This window comes from Phyllosticta citribraziliensis (assembly GCF_038025025.1).
Source record: "Phyllosticta citribraziliensis strain CPC 17464 chromosome Unknown J3D65scaffold_13, whole genome shotgun sequence".
NCBI classification, from domain to species: domain Eukaryota; kingdom Fungi; phylum Ascomycota; class Dothideomycetes; order Botryosphaeriales; family Phyllostictaceae; genus Phyllosticta; species Phyllosticta citribraziliensis.
The window spans coordinates 706,373-724,185 of record NW_027117350.1 but is presented as its reverse complement, the minus strand read 5'-3'; the positions used below and the strand labels follow the sequence as shown (position 1 = coordinate 724,185).

The 17,813-nt window shown below is 53.5% G+C and overlaps 4 protein-coding genes and 1 non-coding gene across 5 annotated transcripts; 2 read left to right on the top strand and 3 right to left on the bottom strand.

Moving 5' to 3' along the window:
• Positions 1-2,415: 2,415 nt before the first annotated feature.
• Positions 2,416-3,383, bottom strand: J3D65DRAFT_671737 (uncharacterized protein; the record flags this gene model as incomplete). Its single annotated transcript, XM_066803418.1, has 2 exons — positions 2,416-3,038; positions 3,149-3,383. The coding sequence occupies 2 exons, from the start codon at positions 3,381-3,383 to the stop codon at positions 2,416-2,418; spliced, it is 858 nt and encodes a 285-aa protein (XP_066650877.1).
• Positions 3,384-3,614: 231 nt separating this feature from the next.
• On the top strand, positions 3,615-5,342 carry J3D65DRAFT_639611 (Tom37 C-terminal domain-containing protein). Its single transcript, XM_066801729.1, has 3 exons — positions 3,615-3,791; positions 3,852-3,990; positions 4,050-5,342. The coding sequence occupies exons 1-3, from the start codon at positions 3,641-3,643 to the stop codon at positions 5,233-5,235; spliced, it is 1,476 nt and encodes a 491-aa protein (XP_066650876.1). The 5' UTR covers positions 3,615-3,640; the 3' UTR covers positions 5,236-5,342.
• Positions 5,343-6,307: 965 nt separating this feature from the next.
• J3D65DRAFT_t146 lies at positions 6,308-6,396 on the top strand. The gene has a single exon. It is a non-coding gene; the product is annotated as a tRNA-Asp (tRNA).
• Positions 6,397-6,974: 578 nt separating this feature from the next.
• On the bottom strand, positions 6,975-9,485 carry J3D65DRAFT_639609 (luciferase-like domain-containing protein). The gene is made up of 4 exons (XM_066801728.1): positions 8,996-9,485; positions 8,595-8,946; positions 7,674-8,478; positions 6,975-7,618 (listed from the first exon to the last, which is right to left on the bottom strand). The coding sequence occupies exons 1-4, from the start codon at positions 9,087-9,089 to the stop codon at positions 7,091-7,093; spliced, it is 1,779 nt and encodes a 592-aa protein (XP_066650875.1). The 5' UTR covers positions 9,090-9,485; the 3' UTR covers positions 6,975-7,090.
• J3D65DRAFT_639606 (uncharacterized protein) lies at positions 9,486-17,704 on the bottom strand. The gene is made up of 3 exons (XM_066801727.1): positions 15,938-17,704; positions 10,102-15,888; positions 9,486-10,052 (listed from the first exon to the last, which is right to left on the bottom strand). The coding sequence occupies exons 1-3, from the start codon at positions 17,394-17,396 to the stop codon at positions 9,721-9,723; spliced, it is 7,578 nt and encodes a 2,525-aa protein (XP_066650874.1). The 5' UTR covers positions 17,397-17,704; the 3' UTR covers positions 9,486-9,720.
• Between the last annotated feature and the right edge of the window lie 109 nt (positions 17,705-17,813).

Sequence of the window (17,813 nt, the reverse complement as noted above, 5' to 3'; positions counted from 1 at the left end):
GCCCGTCGTGTCCGCGCGTATCCGGGTGCGTGGATTCTCGGGAACTGCCTGGTCTCATGATACTGTCTCTGCTCGGTCCGGTCGTCCTCGTCGCAACAGGCTCGCTTGCATGTGTTTGAGTGGTGAGCCACCGGCCCAGGTAACTCAAAGAAGAGGGGTCGCTCAATGACAGGGAGCGAAGACGAGAAGATAGTCGCTCAAAAACGCATCCAGTCAGAACGCTATCTCGTCTGCTGCTCGGAAAGTGCGGTGAGTGATGATAGACTTGAATTTCCCATGCTAATTATCTTCCGCATTTTCTGATTGGACCATACGCTTATTCAACTGCTCTTGCTTCACATTCTGACTCTGAAGCTGCTTACTGAATGTTGCTGAAGTCAGTCTTGACTTTGACTTTAGACATGCTTATGTTGCTCCGTCCTTTACACTTTGGTGCTTCCACGAACGCCTGAGAAACCGGTTTCGCGAGATAACTTCCAGACTTTTCGTTGGTTCTGCCAAACTCAAAGCCATCGTGCAATTTTGCCGTTGGAATGGAGTGTGGTTGACGTTGGAGCTGACTGATCAGCATGCACCGCACCAGCCACTTCACCCGCATAGAAGACTCCACTTCTCCGCATTCATCTCAGCCGCAGAGAGAAAACTGCCGCGCCAAGAGGACAGAGACGCAATTTCGCGCAGAATCATCGTTCGAGCGTCGTTCGATTGTCGATCTGCTTTCCTGTTCAGACGCGTATGATCGCCTTCGTCTGTGTGAAGGCATGCAAGTCATCAAGAGCACGCGTCGCCAGAGCAGCCTTGCCGACGACTCTGAGGATTCATGTCAGATTGACGACAGTCCTTAGGCATCCAGTTTGATGGGCATTCTTGAGATGCCTCACAAGGCATTCTCTCAGTCGTGGGTTTCAGCTTCCCACAGACAAGGACGTACCGGCGCCTTGCGAATAAGGCATCTCGACCGATGTTTGTCCGCACCGCGTTATTGCCACGACACCAGGCACACGATCCGGATCTCGCGGACAGGCGGTCAGTCGACCTGCCGTCACACCAACGTCAATGTTTATTGACAGGGCAGCGAGTTTCCGAGACAACTCCAAACATCAAAAAACTTGTTGAGTTGCAGCTTGAGCAAGGTTCTGCACATGCTCCAGCTTCACCGCTCCCTTTGCTCGAACGAGTCCTGCCGACGCCGAGAATAATCATGAAATGATTGGACCGCGCACACAGATAGCGGCCTCACTTTTCGAGCGGTGTGCAACTGCTACGTAGGCCACGATGAGTCACAAACAGACCGCTTCCGTGGCCCTTCCAGAGCTCATTCGAACTCCGGCGAAGCTTTGCCGCAAACGAGTCAAGGATGCCTTTCAAAGGACGTTCGTCGGCGTCCAGGGCATTCAAAGTGAGATACAAAGGGGGTAAGGACCAAACAGTTCGAGTTGGCCAACGCGTGTGCGCGTCTCATATAATGGCTACACGCGTGGAGTCGCCTAGCGACCCTGAGTCTGCCTTCCAGAAAATTCTTCTACCGCGCGGCCGGATTGATCGGCACAGGCGTCTTGAGCGTTTGGTTGAGACACGGTGTCGTTACTCGGTGAGAGGAATTTGATGCCCTTTTTTGCCCGTTCATCTGTTTCGGTGAAGACACGAGGCACAGGAACTGACCACGTGTGGGCGTTGCAACAACAAGAGACGCCGAGCGGTAGAGCCTCGCAAGGCGAACACAATCACGAGACCCACTGATCGTTGGCCGTTGACCCGCTGGTGGCGGAAGAGATGAGAGGTGACGAAAGGATTGGCGTTGATGGGAGAGGAAGCCTTCCAGAAAACTTCTCGAAGCAAGGATGAGCGCGCATCGCCTCGTCCCACAGGCGTGTCAAGCGAAGAATCTCCAGATGAGATGCGTAGGGCCAAGCCGCACGGACAGTATTGCCTGACGGGCAACAGAGGGCATGTTTGGACAGGGATGTGCCTGGTGGAAGACATGGGATCCCAACAGCTGCTCAAGGCATCCCCCTATAATCTCGCCCGTTGTTGATGTGAGACGAGGTTTTCAAGGCTTAGCACGAGTTCGGCGCTCTGTACCTGCATATCGGAAGCGATTCGTGGCATCGGATCGAAAACGTTGTGCTCTCAGCGCGGCGCCAGGAAATGTGAAATGAGATCCATTTCCCAAAGGCTTCTCTGGCCTGAAGAACTTGGTCCTAATGCCTGGCAAGGATCGCCTACCCTTGAGGCCGGCTGTGCTCTTGGACATTCGTATCGCAAGGGATGTCTTTCTTCAGCACGAAGACACAAGCGTGGTCATTTCGCTTCTGGTGTACCTGAACCTGCTGATTTACGAGGCCAGGGTTCGCAATCTGGCCCAGAAACCGGTCAGGCTCTGATTGAAAGCATGTTTTTCGAGATCTTCGATTCTCAATCATCGCCATCTTCTTCGGCTCCGATGTTGGCGGCGGCTTGCGTGGAAACCCAATTCTCCATCATCTGTTGGCTGCTGGGAGCCTGTGCCGTCGATCCGGCGGTGCCAGATCCCTTTGCTGCAGCGCCTTTACGTTTGACGACCAAGCACAGGATGCGGCCATAGATACTGAATCCGTCGTATGATGTATTGAGCAAAAGCTTTTTCTTGTCTTCTTTGGCGCCCTCTATTTCATCATCATCGGCCAATGCAGATTGCTTTCTCTTTCCTCGACGAGATGAGGGTCCTGAGGCATCCTCGGATTCGCTGGAATTTTCGTTTACAAAGAGCCCCTCAGGGCTGCCTATGGGTTGCCCATCGCTTCCTTTGGTTGGTGCTTCTGGTATCTCGGAGAGTGAGAGCGGCTGACCTTCTTCCTCGTCCATGATCGTAATTGTCTCCTGTGGTTTCTCGACATCCAAATCAACCGGATTTTCAACCGTCTTGCCAGTAACGAGCCAGCCGGTCAACTTGCCAGAGTTGCTCTTGAGTCGAGGCTTGTCGTTGAATTTCTTGTTCTTCGTGAGCAATGAATGAGGCGTGGAATTATCTGTGAGGAATATGGAAACTTCAAAGTCATCTGCAAGACTTTGTCAGTATTCGGAAAAAAAGTTGCCAGTCATGAACCTCCAAGCATTGCCGCCCACCTGGGATATGATGTCATTTGTCATGGTATTGTTTTATGCTTACCTCCAGTTACCACGTCCTTGACACCTTTTTTGCCTTTACCTCTGCCTTTGGCTCGTTCCTTTTCCTCCCACAACTTGGGGAGTACCAGAGGCCTTACGGCATCGATTATGCGTGGCAAGGCTGGATCGGTTTGGCGAAGCAACCAAGTATCGCCGTAGGCAGGGTTGTCCAGGTATATGCGCACTTCCAGGGCAGAGTGCCTTGTGATTCGGAGGTAGCGGCGGATAGGCGCCATGCCGACTTGCGGGCCGGGACAACGTAAGATGCGGGATGAAAGGCTTTGAACTGTTTAGCTCGAGGAAGAGAGAAATTGACGAGGCTCTCTGTGTTTGGATTCGTTGAGTTGCGGAGTTGATGAAGGCGAGTGGTAGTTGCGGAGCTGCGATGACGTTCGGAGGTTTCGCGGAGGATCTGAGCGTCCCGCAAAATGGAAGCTCCCGCCCCTGCAACAGCACTCTTGCTTCAACACCACATCCCGCATCCACCGACATTATGGTTCTGGAGCTGCACGTCTGGGGTCCGGGCTTTGGTCTGCCTTCAGTGGACCCAGAGTGCATCGCCGCCATCGCGTATGCGCAGCAGACTCTGCGCGATGGAGCCTGGGCAGTTGTTGCCGCTCACGATGTTTCGCTGAGCCCGAACAGTGCGTGCGTCTCAGGAGACTTGCTTTGCCAGAGAGCCCAATGCTAATGCAAGAAACTAGAAGCCTTCCCTGCGCTACGTAACGGACCAACCTGGATCAGTGGATTTCATGCCATTGTGCAATACCTTCAAAAGCACAGCGCCATCGAGCGCAAACTTGATGAAGAGCTCAGCGAGAGGAGACGCGCCGACATCATCGCGTACGTATCGGAGTGCTTTCTCTGACCAGGGGATATTATTAACACGCTGTCTTTGCTAGATACACCTCGTTCCTTCGCGCCAACGCGCTGCCTCTTGTCGACCTAAACCTCTACGTCTCATCTGCCAACTACTACTCGGCAACCTCCCCCGCATTCACAACCCTCCTTCCGGCACATTTGAATTATACTGTCCCTGGGGCTCGTCGGGAGGCTGCGCGGTTGCGAACACAGCATTTGGGACTGAACGACCTTGACTTGGATACTTTCGCGGACAATGAGGGTGTGGTGGAAGACAGCTTCTCGGCTGCCAAAAGAAATGCTGGCATCCAGGAGCAGGGACCGGCACCATATCGCAACAGTCTGATCTTTGGCAAGGGTAGAGGTCTGAGGGGGTTTCTGCGTCAGCCAGAGTACGCGGAGCGCTTCAAGCTCGCAGCAGTTGCTGATGACTGTTTGGCACCGCTCGACGCCCTTCTCGAGGAAAAGGAGTTTTTGGTCAAGAGCGACCACCCAACCACCCTAGATTGTCTGGCGTTCGGATACCTTGCACTAATGCTGTATCCCGACATGCCATCTCCGTGGCTGTCAGATCACATCAGGACCCGTTATCTGCACCTTGAGGAGTACATCAATCGCATGCGCTCGCTGACAGTCGGGGCAGAAAGTCCAAAGCCCTCGGACTTTATGGCGCTGAACGACCTTCGCCGTAGCCCCGAACTCATCACTCAAGGCCGCAGGGAGCTTGGCTTGCTGCTTCCATGGGCACCGTCTGCGCCAGTCACGGCAACTGGTGCAATCTCCAACATTGCCCATAACATCACGGCGATGATTCCTGGATTGAATCGCTGGATTCTCCCCTCTCCGATCATTCCACCACCAGGCAAGAAGTTGTACGCACCTTCAGAGCCACTGATTCACGGCTTTTCAACGTTCCTGGCTTCAGTTGCCGTTGGGATTCTCGGTGCCGCATATTATGTCCAAGCTCATCCAAATCCATACGATAAGATTTTCCGAAATGAAGAAGTGTTTGAAAGGAGCATGAACAGGTTCGGCGGGTTGGGGAACGCCGAGGGATTTCTGTCGGCCCTTGGAACGCAATATACCCAGGAGATGGAATGGGAGAGACAAGCGGAACTGCAAAGTCGAAGCGAAACGGCCCAGACGGAGCCAGTTGTCGAAGCGGGATTCACGTACAGTGGTGTTGAAGGAAAAGTTGGCGAGAAGGGGGAGCCAGGCATTCCCTAGATCATTTGGCTTTCTCTCAAAATCATGCATGCGCTTGGCGATATTTTCAGGTTGCATCTCTACTCATTGAACAGTAAATAAGTAATTACATGGGCCGCTTGACTGCTCTTTCTGATGTTCATCGCTTCAGGGAATTGAATGCTCCTGATCCCCTAGTCTGCTCAAGAGTTGTATGCTTCCTGACAAAGCTCCTATGGTGACGCGAATTTCCTCTAGTTACCTATCTTCTGCATTTTTTGGTGCCATGACTTCAAATACCTGGTCTCACTCTATCTTCCCTACTGTGTGATTCCGATCCGGATCCTCCAAAGAGACGTGAGTGATCCATCGGGTCATTGAGAGATTCCCCAGACCTTTTCTAGTTCATTCATTCCAAGATGGCTCTGCTGGACCAATTTGCTATTCTGAGTTGCGCTTTGCGTGCGAGACTTTCAGGCGCGAGGCCCGCCCTCTGCTTTAGTTTTTGTACTAATTCTCGTTGATCGATCCTTCTCAATAGTAAAAACAATTTGGCTAACGCGCAAAGTGATCTCACCGTCTAGATTGCGGACGCACTGAGTATATCGTCTGCTCTGGGAGGCGGAATTAGTGAAGCTGGTCGAAGACTGTAAACTGTCCATCGCGCACAAGTTGCAAAAGAGGGATTACATGAGGTGTCTAGGTTACAAAGAAAACAAGAAAGCCGACAGGCTGCTGCTACCATAAAGAAGGTCTGGATGTTTAGTAAATTTAATAACGCTAGAATAAGGCTGTGGAAGTGAGCAGTAGAAGAAAGCAGAGGAAGACCTTGGTCGTTTGCATCAGTAGAAGGTGCGCATGCAGATTCGGGATCACGCGGAGACCACGCAGTTTCCTGATTCGAAACCTAGCCCACACCAGATTTTGTGAAGTCAGATATGTCCACACAGAGTACCCAATAAATCAAATCTCTCTATAAGTGCTCAAAATAAGTTTCCTATATTCTTTGGAGTTCTAGCATTCTTTCTGTATGGTCAGCGGACAGTTGTTCCTTCCCGAAACGTCAGAATTTTGCAAATTATAATAAAATCTATCGAGGTCTTTCTCAACAACATCTTCGATGGTCTAGTGGTGATGATTTCCGCTTGTCATTACAGCGTAGTGCAAGCGCGGGAGACCGGGGTTCGATTCCCCGTCGGAGAGTACAACCATGCCTCGTCTCAGACGAGAAGTTTCTTTTGTTTTTGGTTGGTGTTTTGTCAGTCATGTGGGCTGGGTGCAGAGAAGCGGAACTTTTTGGACCCCTGGCGCTTCTCCAGGCTGGAAAGTACCCCTGGGAACCCTGATTTATCTGTAGGAAAGCTTGGATGAGCTTTGGTTGAAGCTTTGGCATGTTTTCCATCCTACAAACACTTCTTTTTACTGGGGGCAGTTTGCACTCCAAAGTTGCCTCACACTATTTAACCACTCTATTACACTTAATCCACGCCTTGAACAAGTCAACAAGTGATATGTTGACCCACAAGTAAGCTGGGGCCGCCGTGGCTACAGTGCGCACGGGGCAGAGGAACGATACAGAAGTACTCCACGACTATTGCCACTTACATCCATTGTCACTTCAAGAAGAAAGAGCATATTCTAGGATGCGGGGCAAGATTCAGACAAGATGCAAAAGCTCGAGGTATAAGCAGACCCGGTTGAACCGTTATTTCGCTCTCGCTTACAGTGGGCTGTTGCATACGTGCACAGACAAAATGTACCACAGCAGACAGGGTAGAAGCATCAAAATCACAATAACTCCCGTATGTAGTGGTGCTTTCTGGCAAACTATCTTTTTTTGCTACCAAGCCTTGCTCTAATCATTACTACAAGACTGACTACGTGACTTCCGTTCCACTCAGTCGATCCGGAGAGAAAGAGAATCAAAGCCAAAGTCAAACACATTGTTGAAGCTCTTCTTCCCTCCAATGCCGTTGGTTTGATTCGTCGACTGCGTCGGTGCAGCAGGTTTGACCCCATTAACTCCGTTTACTGCGCCGACCCCGTTGACCCCGTTCGATAAACCGCTGAAAGCTGCAGAACCGTGAGAGGCACCATTCACATATGAGCTGCTGGCACTGCCAGATGGGTGACTGCCGCCGGCCAAACCTTGAGCCAGGCTCGAGAACGGTTTCGAGCTTCTTGTAGGCGATGCGGCTCCAACGGAAGAAAAGGGCTTCGAGGCATTCTCTTGACTCGACGGCGCCCTCCAGAGATAGTTTGATGCTGGGTGGTCTGCCGCTGGCAGGTTCTGACCCTTTTTGCCGGAAATGAATTCGCGAAGAGTGCCGCCCTGAGGGCCTTCATGGAAGATGCCTCGTCTGCGGAGCTCGGGAATCAGGAGCTCGGCAATGTCGATAAAGGATTGCGGCAGAATGGCGTACGCCTGTGTCAATGGTCAGTTGCAACTTCCACGAAACTCTTCTTGATAGGAGACCCACAATGTTGAAGCCATCCAAATCCGACTCCTCGATCCAGCGCTCCAGCTCGTCAGCGACGTGCTCGGGCGAGCCGACTATGGTGCCACCCAGTCCACCAACCGAGACGTTCTCAGCAAGCGCCTTCTTGGTCCACTTGCCAACCTTGGGCTGGTGCTTGCCGAGCGCCTCCATGTAGCTGCGGATAGCGTTGGTCTCGACGACGCGCAGCTCCTCGTCGTCCTGATACTGGGCCATGTCGTAGCCGGTCCAACCGCCAAACAGGGCCAGCGCGCCTTCCGTGTCGCCATACGACGCGTACTCGGCGTACTTGGCCTCGGCCTCTTCTTGCGTCCGCCCCACCACGATGACAATCTTGCTCAGCACCTTGATGCTCTGCGGGTCGCGGCCTGACTTTTTGGCCCCCTCGCGGATCGTCTTGACAAAGTTGGCGCAGGCCGCTGGGCTGTGTCCTGACACAAACACCATTTCGGCGTGCTTGCTGGAAAAGGCCGTGCCGGCTTTGGACGTGCCCGCCTGCATGATGACGGGCACGCGCTGTGGCGACGGCTGGCAGATGTGCGGCCCTGGGACCGTAAAGTGCTTACCCTCATGGTTGATTTCGCGGACGCGGCTGGGCTCGGTGTAGATGCCCGTCTTGCGGTCGAGCACGACGGCGTCTTCGCGCCATGACGACTGCCACAGCTTGTACACAACTTCCATAAACTCTTCTGCCAGGGCATAGCGGTCGTCGTGGTCGGGCTGCGACGTCATTCCCAGATTGCGTGCTGCGGCATCCAGGTAGCCGGTTACCACGTTCCAGCCAACTCTGATTCACGTCAGACATGTGTCCATTCCGTGGAACCGCATTCCGGAATCCGCAGTAAGAATTTAAAAACGACAACGACTCAAGAAGAGCCATTGTAAAAGAAAAAGCCGACTCACCTTCCCCCGGTCAGATGATCCAACGTACTCAACCTCCTCGCCAGATGATACGGCTGCTCATACGTCGTCGCCACGGTGACGCCAAAGCCCAAATTCTTGGTCGCCGCCGCCATGGCCGGAATGACCTGGACGGGCTCGTTGACGGGCCACTGGGCGCCAGACGCAATGGCCGGGTCGAGGTTGCGTGGCCCGCGGTACACGTCGTATCCGCCCAGCACGTCGGCGATGAACATGGCGTGGAACCCACCTTCGTCGAGCAGCTGCGCCAGCTTGATCCAGTGCTGCACACTGTTGAAATTCATCGACTCGTCGTCTGGGTGCTTCCAGAGCCCCGGCGATTGATGTCCGCTGCCTGGTTTGTGGTGTTGGGAATAGTCCTTCTGTTTGGAGTGCAAACTTACACATTTCGACAAAGGCGTTGAGAATCATCTTCTTTTTGGGCTTCGCGCTGCCATTGGCAGTCCCGTAAGAGCCATTTGTTGTTGGCGTGACCATTGTCGTGAGGCGGTTCCAGATAAGAGTTTACTGGCAGCAAGACAAGCTTCCACGACTAGTCGAAGTTTGCAATTCTCGAAGAAAATACCACCCGATTCCCTGAGTCTGTAACACGCCAACAATTGATTGTTCTTCAAATCAAAAGCCATGAGGTGTTCTTAAGCCGTCTACGGTTGGTCGTGATGACGAAACACACGTGACCGCTTGCACCATCGCAAGTTGCGGAGCAGACAGCAACGAACGCCTGTCACTCGCAGATACCGGTACGCCCCGCTAAACCCGCTAATTGGCAGGATCCAAAGGTGGGATGCTGCAAGCACGACTGACCAGAGTTTGGATAAAGTTTCGCGTCGCAGCTTGACGTGGTTTGCCTTCCTAATTAGGGAATCCGCTCTTGGGGCAAGAAAAAAGTCGTGCATTATTCACTCCCCTAAAACCATTATCATATCTCGAGCAAAAGAGCTAGCAGACAAGTCAATCCTCCCAAATGATGCGCCTCGCTATGCCTGATCCCGTGATAAATCCAGGGCACAAAAGGCCGAATGTGCTCGTCAAAAGGCCGCCATCTACGTTGCATCGTGAAAGACAGGAAAGAAAGAGCAAAAGAAATCGTCTACGCTGCAGTCTTCACTCACTCAACTTGGACTGTCGAGCCATCTTGCGCCTGCAAAAGTTCCTCGCCACCAGTTTGGTCCCTTCCCTTGTTGGAGTCGACGGGCTCCAGATGACTTCCACCTCCGTGCAGCAGATTCGACTTGCTCTGTTCGTGGGCCTGCGCCTGGGCTTGAACAGCCGTCGTGTTGAACGCATGCCAAAAATCTGGGGCCTGCAGGATATATGTTGACATGGCGACACGGAATCTCTGCCTGTAGTCCTTGGGACTGGTGACTGTCGGCTTATTCTTGCCGCGATCTTTGATCCACGTCTCCAGTTTCTTGTCCCAGGTGTAGGTGCGGATGCAGTCTGTCCAAATGTTAGTACCAAACACCTGAGTTAGCTTGGAAGGGCTTACCTATGATGCCAACAACAATCTCCCTATCTGCATCGTTGAATCCAGCCATCAGACTGTAGTCCATGACGTTCTGCTTAGACAAGAAAAGCGTGTCGTTGTAGACACTCAAAGAGAGCGTCTTCTTGGTGTGTTCTCGAACGAAAATTGGCTTCTCGAAGATGATGTCAACCAAATTTTCGTCAAGAAGCACCTCATCTTGCTCGCCCGTGCTCTGGATCTTTCTGTTGCGCATCGAGCCCTTCAGATCAAACCGCCGGAGATCATTGCCACGGTCGTAAAATAAATTCTCCATGACCAACATGAAGCAGTCAAAGTCGCGGCCTGATGCTGGATTCTTAATGGTGACTTGGAATAGGCCAAACATTTTGGCAATCACCGACGGCAGGTTGTTGAATAGGTTTTGATGGGTGAAAGAAAAGTAGTCCGGGGCAAACTTGAAAAAGGCATTGACCTCCACCGATGACAGCGACTTGAGCACAAATCGGTCGTCTAGGGTCTTGAGGAAGAGGGACTTGGTCTTGCCGCCCTTGGAATCCCATTTCAAGCAGCGAGACAGAGACTCGACAAACCGGTCGGCAACGCCACACTTGCGGCGCAGAGCGTCAAACGACTGAGCATAGAAGATTTTGCACGTCGCCCGTACGCCCCTATTTTGAAAGACGTACTTGATGTTGGTGTTGGACTTGTGTCGGAGGTTCCGCTCAATGTTCTCGTCTTCGATGATAGCCGGATCGTACTCGCTAGCTTCGCTCAAACTTGGCTCAAACCGAAATTCTTTGAGCTTGGCCTGGTAGTCTGCACTCGAAAGGGCCAGTGCTATGATGGAGCTGGGTTCGTCCTCACGCACGATAATGTCTGAATCTTCCCATACGTGCTCGATGGGAGCGAATGGATAGTCGAGAGGGGTCCAGCCGCTAGCAGAGCGTTCCGACCAAAAGTTGTTGAGCATCTTCATCATAAAACTCTTTTCGTGCTTGGGAAGATCCACACTGAGATCCATGGAGGAGTCCATGGTGGGCAGACTCTGTGAATCATCGCCGATATCCGGAATGCCAATGTCTTCGAGGAGGCTGTGATCAACATCACTTGCCTCGGCCTCGGCGTCAGAAGTGAGATGAAGACTTGCAGAGTCGGTGACACTCTCACCACCATCAACAGGCCTCACAATTTCGGTTGAGTCAGCAGGATGCTCTTCAGCCGAGGATCGTGATTCATTCGTGGGCTCTGTTGCTGAAGTGTAGCCACTCTCGTCGAGAGCACTGGTATCAGCACTGGATCTCTGTGGTGGACTGGTGCCGGACAAGTCTTCATCAGTCTCCCTTTCTTGAGCGGCATCGCGGGCATCTCTATACACTTCGACAATGGGTTTCGACGATGCAAGAGGATACGCCCGTGCCTGACGACTTTTTGCCGCTCTTTGGTGGCGTTCCCGCAGCCGTTGTCTTTCAAACTCTTTGCTCAGCTGCTCAAAATGCTTCGCAAGAGTCGAAACCTTGGTGTTTTGCTGCTTGCTGGGAATCGACCGCGGAATCATTGATGACTTGTTGGCTCTCAAGGTACCACCGAGACTACTGAGTCGCTTCGACATGCGTTCCTCGAGTGTGCGGGCAGTCTCTACAAAGCTTGGCTTTCCCGTGTCCGACTTGCCATCCGAAGAGTTGGCTCCATTGCTTGAAGGCGCAGCTAGGCCTTGCTGCTGGATTCGGGCCATGCCTGTTGCTGATTGGGTCCGGTTCAGAAGAGTTGACCCCACGTCACGCTTGGGAATGTCCGACAGTCTGGGTATGCGAGATTCAGGCGTCGTGTCTGACGAATCCTGAATATCGGAATGCCCTCGCATCTGCTCGACAATGTCGGAAATGCCACGCGATAGCGGTATCGGCGGAATGACGGTCGACGCAGTAGCTGATGTTCCTGAACTCCGTGACAGGTCGCCTGCCGCGGCAGAAGCTTGTAACTCGGGATGAGCCGGCGTGGGTTGCCCTTGACCACCTTTTGGCGAACCCGGAGAGCCGGCAGACACAGCCAGGTCTAGATGACGTACGTCTTCTCTATCCACGGCTTGAGACTGGAACCCAAAAGTTGGATCCATGTTGGGTGCTTCGTGCACCTTTTCAGATGGCGTCTCTGGCTGTTGCTCGGCTTCGGGAGGCGAGTCGGCATCCCTCTTTTCAGCGGCGTTTTCCTGCTCGACCACCTCTTTTAACATGTCCGTTGTTTCTTCCGGACTCATGCTGCTTGGCGTGGGTTGGATTTTGAGCTTCTCGTCGTCAATCTTCTCGCCGCCGTCGAGCACAACCGGGGCCTCCTCAACGCCCTCTTCAATGGAGTTCACCGTCGTCTGGCTTTCGTCGCGGTCCAGGAAAATCTTCTTGAGCTGCAACACGGCAAGCCTCTGAATATCCTTCTCGCTTGGGAAGAATGTCTTTTCGAACTTGACAAAGGTATCATCCCACGCCAGTGCTTTTTCGTGGATTGCTCGGATCGCTCTGTTCAAGGGGATTATTTCGTAGTACCTGCTTCCCATGTACTTGTCTTGGAGCTTACTCCTCAAGAAATCCTGCTCTTCATTCGCACGCTTGATCAACTTTTCGACTTCAGCTTTGCACGCCTCGGCTTTCTCAGGCACCACACTTTCAACGCGGATGCTGCGGATGCGAGCTTTGACCGAAGTCATGAAGCGATCCAAACGCTCCTCAATCTTGAGAAATTGCTCGTTCTTCAATTTGAGATCACGGTCGACTTTCCATGTGACTGTCGGTCGCGGCACAATGACCTCGTAGAGTTGGATAGGGTCATATTGAATGCGAAGCGCCGTGTTGGCAAAGCCAAAGTAGCGCACGTGATTGCGATGAATGTCGTGAGGGCATATATCTGCCCGAGGATGCAAGTTGGTGCTCCAATAAGTCAGCTCAAGGTACTTGGCGAACGAGTATTTCCACGTGCTCTCAGACATGGGAATCGTCTGAGTTTCCTGGCCGCAGATTCGGCAGCTACTCCACATGAGGATGGTGTTGTGAAGGCCGCGAATCTTGGATGGATACTTCTCAACCACGACACTCATCTGGCCATCGCCGTGAATGTAATGTCGGTGGTGGTCGACCATTTTCTTCCCGCACCCGTTGGCAGTGCATATTTGAGTCGCCGTGTAGCATAGATCCTCGACATACTGGCCGAGTGTGCAATCTGCAGCAAACCCGGGTTCGAGATCATGCTCCTTGTAGAATTCGAGAGAGATGATTTCAGGGCCAACGCAAGGAGTCGACGTCATCGAATTGACGACGCTGTACAGAACGGCAATCTTCTGGTGCGTGTATGGGTCGAACAGGTCGTTATTTGCCGCGAGATACATTTCCCACTGTCGCTTCTGTGTCAGGTAGTTGTGCATGGCCTTGTCGTATTCGGCATCGTGCACTGCATGCAAAAAGTCCCGCACTTGTCTGGAAGCCTTGTCAACGAGAGAGTGCACCATCTCTGGCTGGACAAGCTCAAAGACTTGATTGGGCTCAATCTCTCGCTTCTCGTCTTCTGGGTCGTCTTCTTCGCCATAACGGTCCCGCAGACGCTTCAGATACTCTAAACGCCGCTCTTGTTCACGCGCTTGCGTCAAGAGATAAGGCTGAGAGAACTGGATGAAGGGCGAGGCGGAGAGAATTTTGGTTTTGTGCTTTTCGACCATGTCGCCGTAAAATGAGGGCATGGGTACATCTTCCGGGACGGAAATCGCCTCACCAGCTGACGCATGCGGCACATCAGCTTGCAGCGCAGCCTTTTCCGGATCTGTCTCGCTATCAGTAGACGCAACCATGTTCCTCCCTTCGTTGACGCCAGGAACTTGGAGAAGGTCTTGTTTCTTTTCCAATGCAGCGGGCTGCTTGACTTGGGCACCGGCGCCGGTAACCTGCTCGCGGGCCTTGAGTTCGGTGTGAATCGTCGAAGGAATGAGGACAAATTCATCCCGCATCAGACAAGTCTCCAACTTGAGGTTGTAGACAACGTAGCACAAGAACTCTGTGATTCCTTTGAGCTTCCTGAGCGTCGCAACTTCGGCCCCGCGGAGTGCAATTGTACAGCCCAGCTCCTTTTTGCATCCTGACAGATAAATGTACGTCTTCTTGACACGACCGTGGACGTAAGTCTTGACGTCGAAGCTCTGACACTGTCCTAGGTGTGACGGATCTGTGGCAAGCTTGTCGATTGACGAAATCATGCGAATCTGTAGGCAACGGGCGACGGCGTTCAAGACTGAAGGCTTGACGTTGTAGACGACGGTTATGTTGTTTTCTTCCAGGTACTGAAGAGCGAGTCCAGAAACGTTGCGTTGGACCAATAAGACCTGAGGGTTGAGAGCTGCGATCCTGCCTACGAGGTTACGCAGGAACTCTCTTTCCTGAGCAATCACGGGCTCCAGGCTCATAAAGTGTTGCTGATGACGTGCATACTCTATAGCAAAGGTAACAATGAGCACACGAGGCTGAGGTATGCTCCGGGGCATGCTCTTGAGAGCAACATTCTTCGTGAAGACGACGCCCGAAATGTACGAGGTATCGCCAGGTCTGCCCCCGGGGATTTTCTTGAGTTTGATGTAGTGTCGGATATCAATGTCGTCGCTGCGTTGAACGTCGGGATTGACATCGTCGGTGCACCTCAAGAGAATGGGCATGAGAGCCTTTTCCCAGCTAGAGACATTTGCAATCTTGGCATCTTGGACCATCTGTCGCAGCAGCTTGCGGACATGCTGCAGGCTGGCTCGGTTCAGTTCCACTGCAGGGGCGTGTTGGCCATGCATGGAAGCGCTGCGAACCATCTTGGACCCGCCACCACTGACCTGGGCAAGCGTTTGGAGAGCTCCAGATTGGCCCCCAACAAAGTTTCCGAGGCTGATGCTGAACGGCTTTAGCAGGCTGTTGCTCTTGGCTCTCCTGGGTGACGGCCGATGTGTGACACTGCTCACGCTGAGATTGCGCCGTCGGTTGAAGCGGGTTGCGTGTCGACTGGAGATGCTGAGCGAGTCCGAATCGCGTGCGGGCGCAGCCAACTGGCTTGCGATGCTCCGGTCACCTGCACGTGACTTTCCTTTCTTGATTGCGGCGAGCAAACCACCTAAACCCGTCTCGCTGTGGCCAGCATCGTGGTGGTCGTGACTCAAGGTTGCAAAAATGTTGGGGTGCTCCTCTTCGCTTGATTCCTCGTCTGACATGAAAGCGGCCAAATCCGGGTCAATGATGCTGTCGTTGTGGAACGCTGGCAACGAACGCTTGTCAAGCTCCTCCGTCTGGTGGCGATGGAACGGCGCCCGATCATCTTTCATGCGCATATGTTGGTGTTTGGAGTGATGGCGCCTGTGGCCAGACGAGGAAAGCGGCCTCATACTCAGAGACCGCAAAGATCTGGACGAGCTGGGACGTGGCAGCATCGTTTGTCCTGCGTTAAACTCGATAACGGCCGAACGCATGCGCTTTTCTCCAGGCTTCCGAGAGGTGGGTATCCCCATGGTCGGGGCACCAATTTTGGTGTGATCTCGTCCCTTATAATTCTCGTTGCCGGGTTGAGCACCTTTGAGAGCATCCGTTTCTATCGAATCCCTGCGGTCAATTTGTCTTGATATTGCCTCGCTTTCGAAAAGTGAACTCTGGTCTGCATCTTCCGAGTAGTCTGAGGAATCATCGTCGTTGCCATTGATAATGGCCTCGCAAGGCTTGCACACGCGAATGTTCCCAGACTGCCCAAAGACTTTACCTGAAACTAGCGAAGTGCACTTGGAATCAAAGATCTGACCACACGTCCCTGTTGATCGTCAGCAAGCTTGCACCCGCAAGACTCCAACAAAACTCACGGCAATGATGCTTGCGCCTAAATGTTGAAAAGACCTCGCCACAGTAGAAACAGTCCTTGGCATTTTCATCTCGCATCCAAAATTCTTTGCCCAACACCCTGCGCTTCATCTGGGCGAGAGTGGTACCGCTCCGGAATTCAGGCTGCTTGCTCTGAGGAGCCGAGCGAAGCGCTTCCTCGGAAAGCTGTGCTGAAGCATTTCGCGCCGGAACTTGGGTAGTCACAGAGCTAATTCCATCCGAAGAAGAAGCACGCGAGGGACGATATCCCGGGAGGTGGGATGGACCTATCGACACCATTGGTGGCCGCTGGGCGCTCTGCTGAGCAGACGAAGGGATTTCGATCGGACCAGAGGCGACAGTCTCGTCGAGGGAGTCGTTAGGAGTGTTTGGCAGCTTCGGAGGGGCTTCATTGGGCTGATTCAGCAGCGCTGTCTGTGCGACTTGACTGTTTTTCCTTGTGAGAGGTGCACTGTGGACGGCTGGGGGCGGCTGGCCCTGTGTTACGTCCAGGCGATTGGACCACGTAGCTCCTGGTTCGGTCGGCAGCGGCTCGTCGACGAGCAGGATGTCGTCCTCCCCAAATACGCTCGAGCTGTCATCTTCCGAGACGCGGTGTATGAGGCTTGGCCGTGAAGGATCCAACGACTCGGGTGCATGGCTCCGGGGAATGCTCCGGCGGAGATCAGCAGGGGAATGTGCATGCCGGTCCAGTTGCGATGACGTTGTAGAGTTGCTCGCACGCCTGTTGTGGTGTAGATCTGAAGTCGACTCGGACCTCGAACCAGTACGCGATTGCGCGGCCACATGTTCTACAGGAGCGAGAGCAGAGAGAGGCTTAGCCTTGGTTTGAAACATCAACGGAGACTGAGGTGTGTTTGCAGACGTGGAGGAAGACGCAGCCGCTTTGGGAGTATTCAGGTTCTCAGAGGGATGAGAGGTTGGGGCATCTTTGAAAGAGGGCACAAGAGGAGACTGCAGATGAGAGGTTGGTGTCGACAGAAGCACCGGCGAGGACACGGCCGTCCCTGCTGCGCTCTTGGTTGATTTCCTTTTCCCATCAGTCCTCGTGCTGGAGATGGAGCCGTCGCTATCGTAGCCTGTTGAACTCGGTGGACCGCCGCCACTATCCCTCCGTCTTCCCACCGACGTTTTGAACCTATTATATAACCCACTCAGGCCCCCTTGTACCAAATCTCCTGCTATGCCCTTGCTCTCGTGTACTGCTGCCGGCGGCGGGGTAGCAAATTGGTCAAAGGTCGTCAGCGACTCTGAGCGCGAGGCAGATGTGTGGATCTGGTCCAAGGCTTCGCGGAGGACCTCTCTGTCGACGGGACCACGCGAAGAAAGCGAGGCTATGGAGCCTCGTCGAGAAGCTGTCCGACCAAGGGGACCGAGAGAAAGACGGAGAGTCGAGGTCGAGGGGCTCGAGGACATTTCCTGAGGTTGGGGAGCGGCCATGGCTGTTGGCAGAGTTACGGTGAGGGCATCAGAGAGCGATCGGAGCGCTGGGAGGGCCTGAAGTGAGTCGAGATGCGGACTGGCTGGTTGTGTGCAGCTGAAGACGGGCTGGGAGGCAGCGCAGAGAGGAATGGAAGGCCGGAGAGCACGAGGTTGCAGCTCACATGGTTCGGCCTGAGTAGAGGAAGCGCGGACACGGTCATGGAGAGCGGAGGAGTTGAGGTGGACGGGACAGAAGCTCCAGCAAGATGCAGGTCGGTGCGGAAGACAAGAGTCCAGTCCGGTCCAAGGACGATCTCCGACTGCCTTGTTTGGTCGACGCCGCGGGCGGGCGGGACTCCCGTTCGGCCCGACTTCTCCGCGACCACGTGTGGACGCGTTCACCCGAGACGCGCAGCTTCATCCGCTTCCATCATT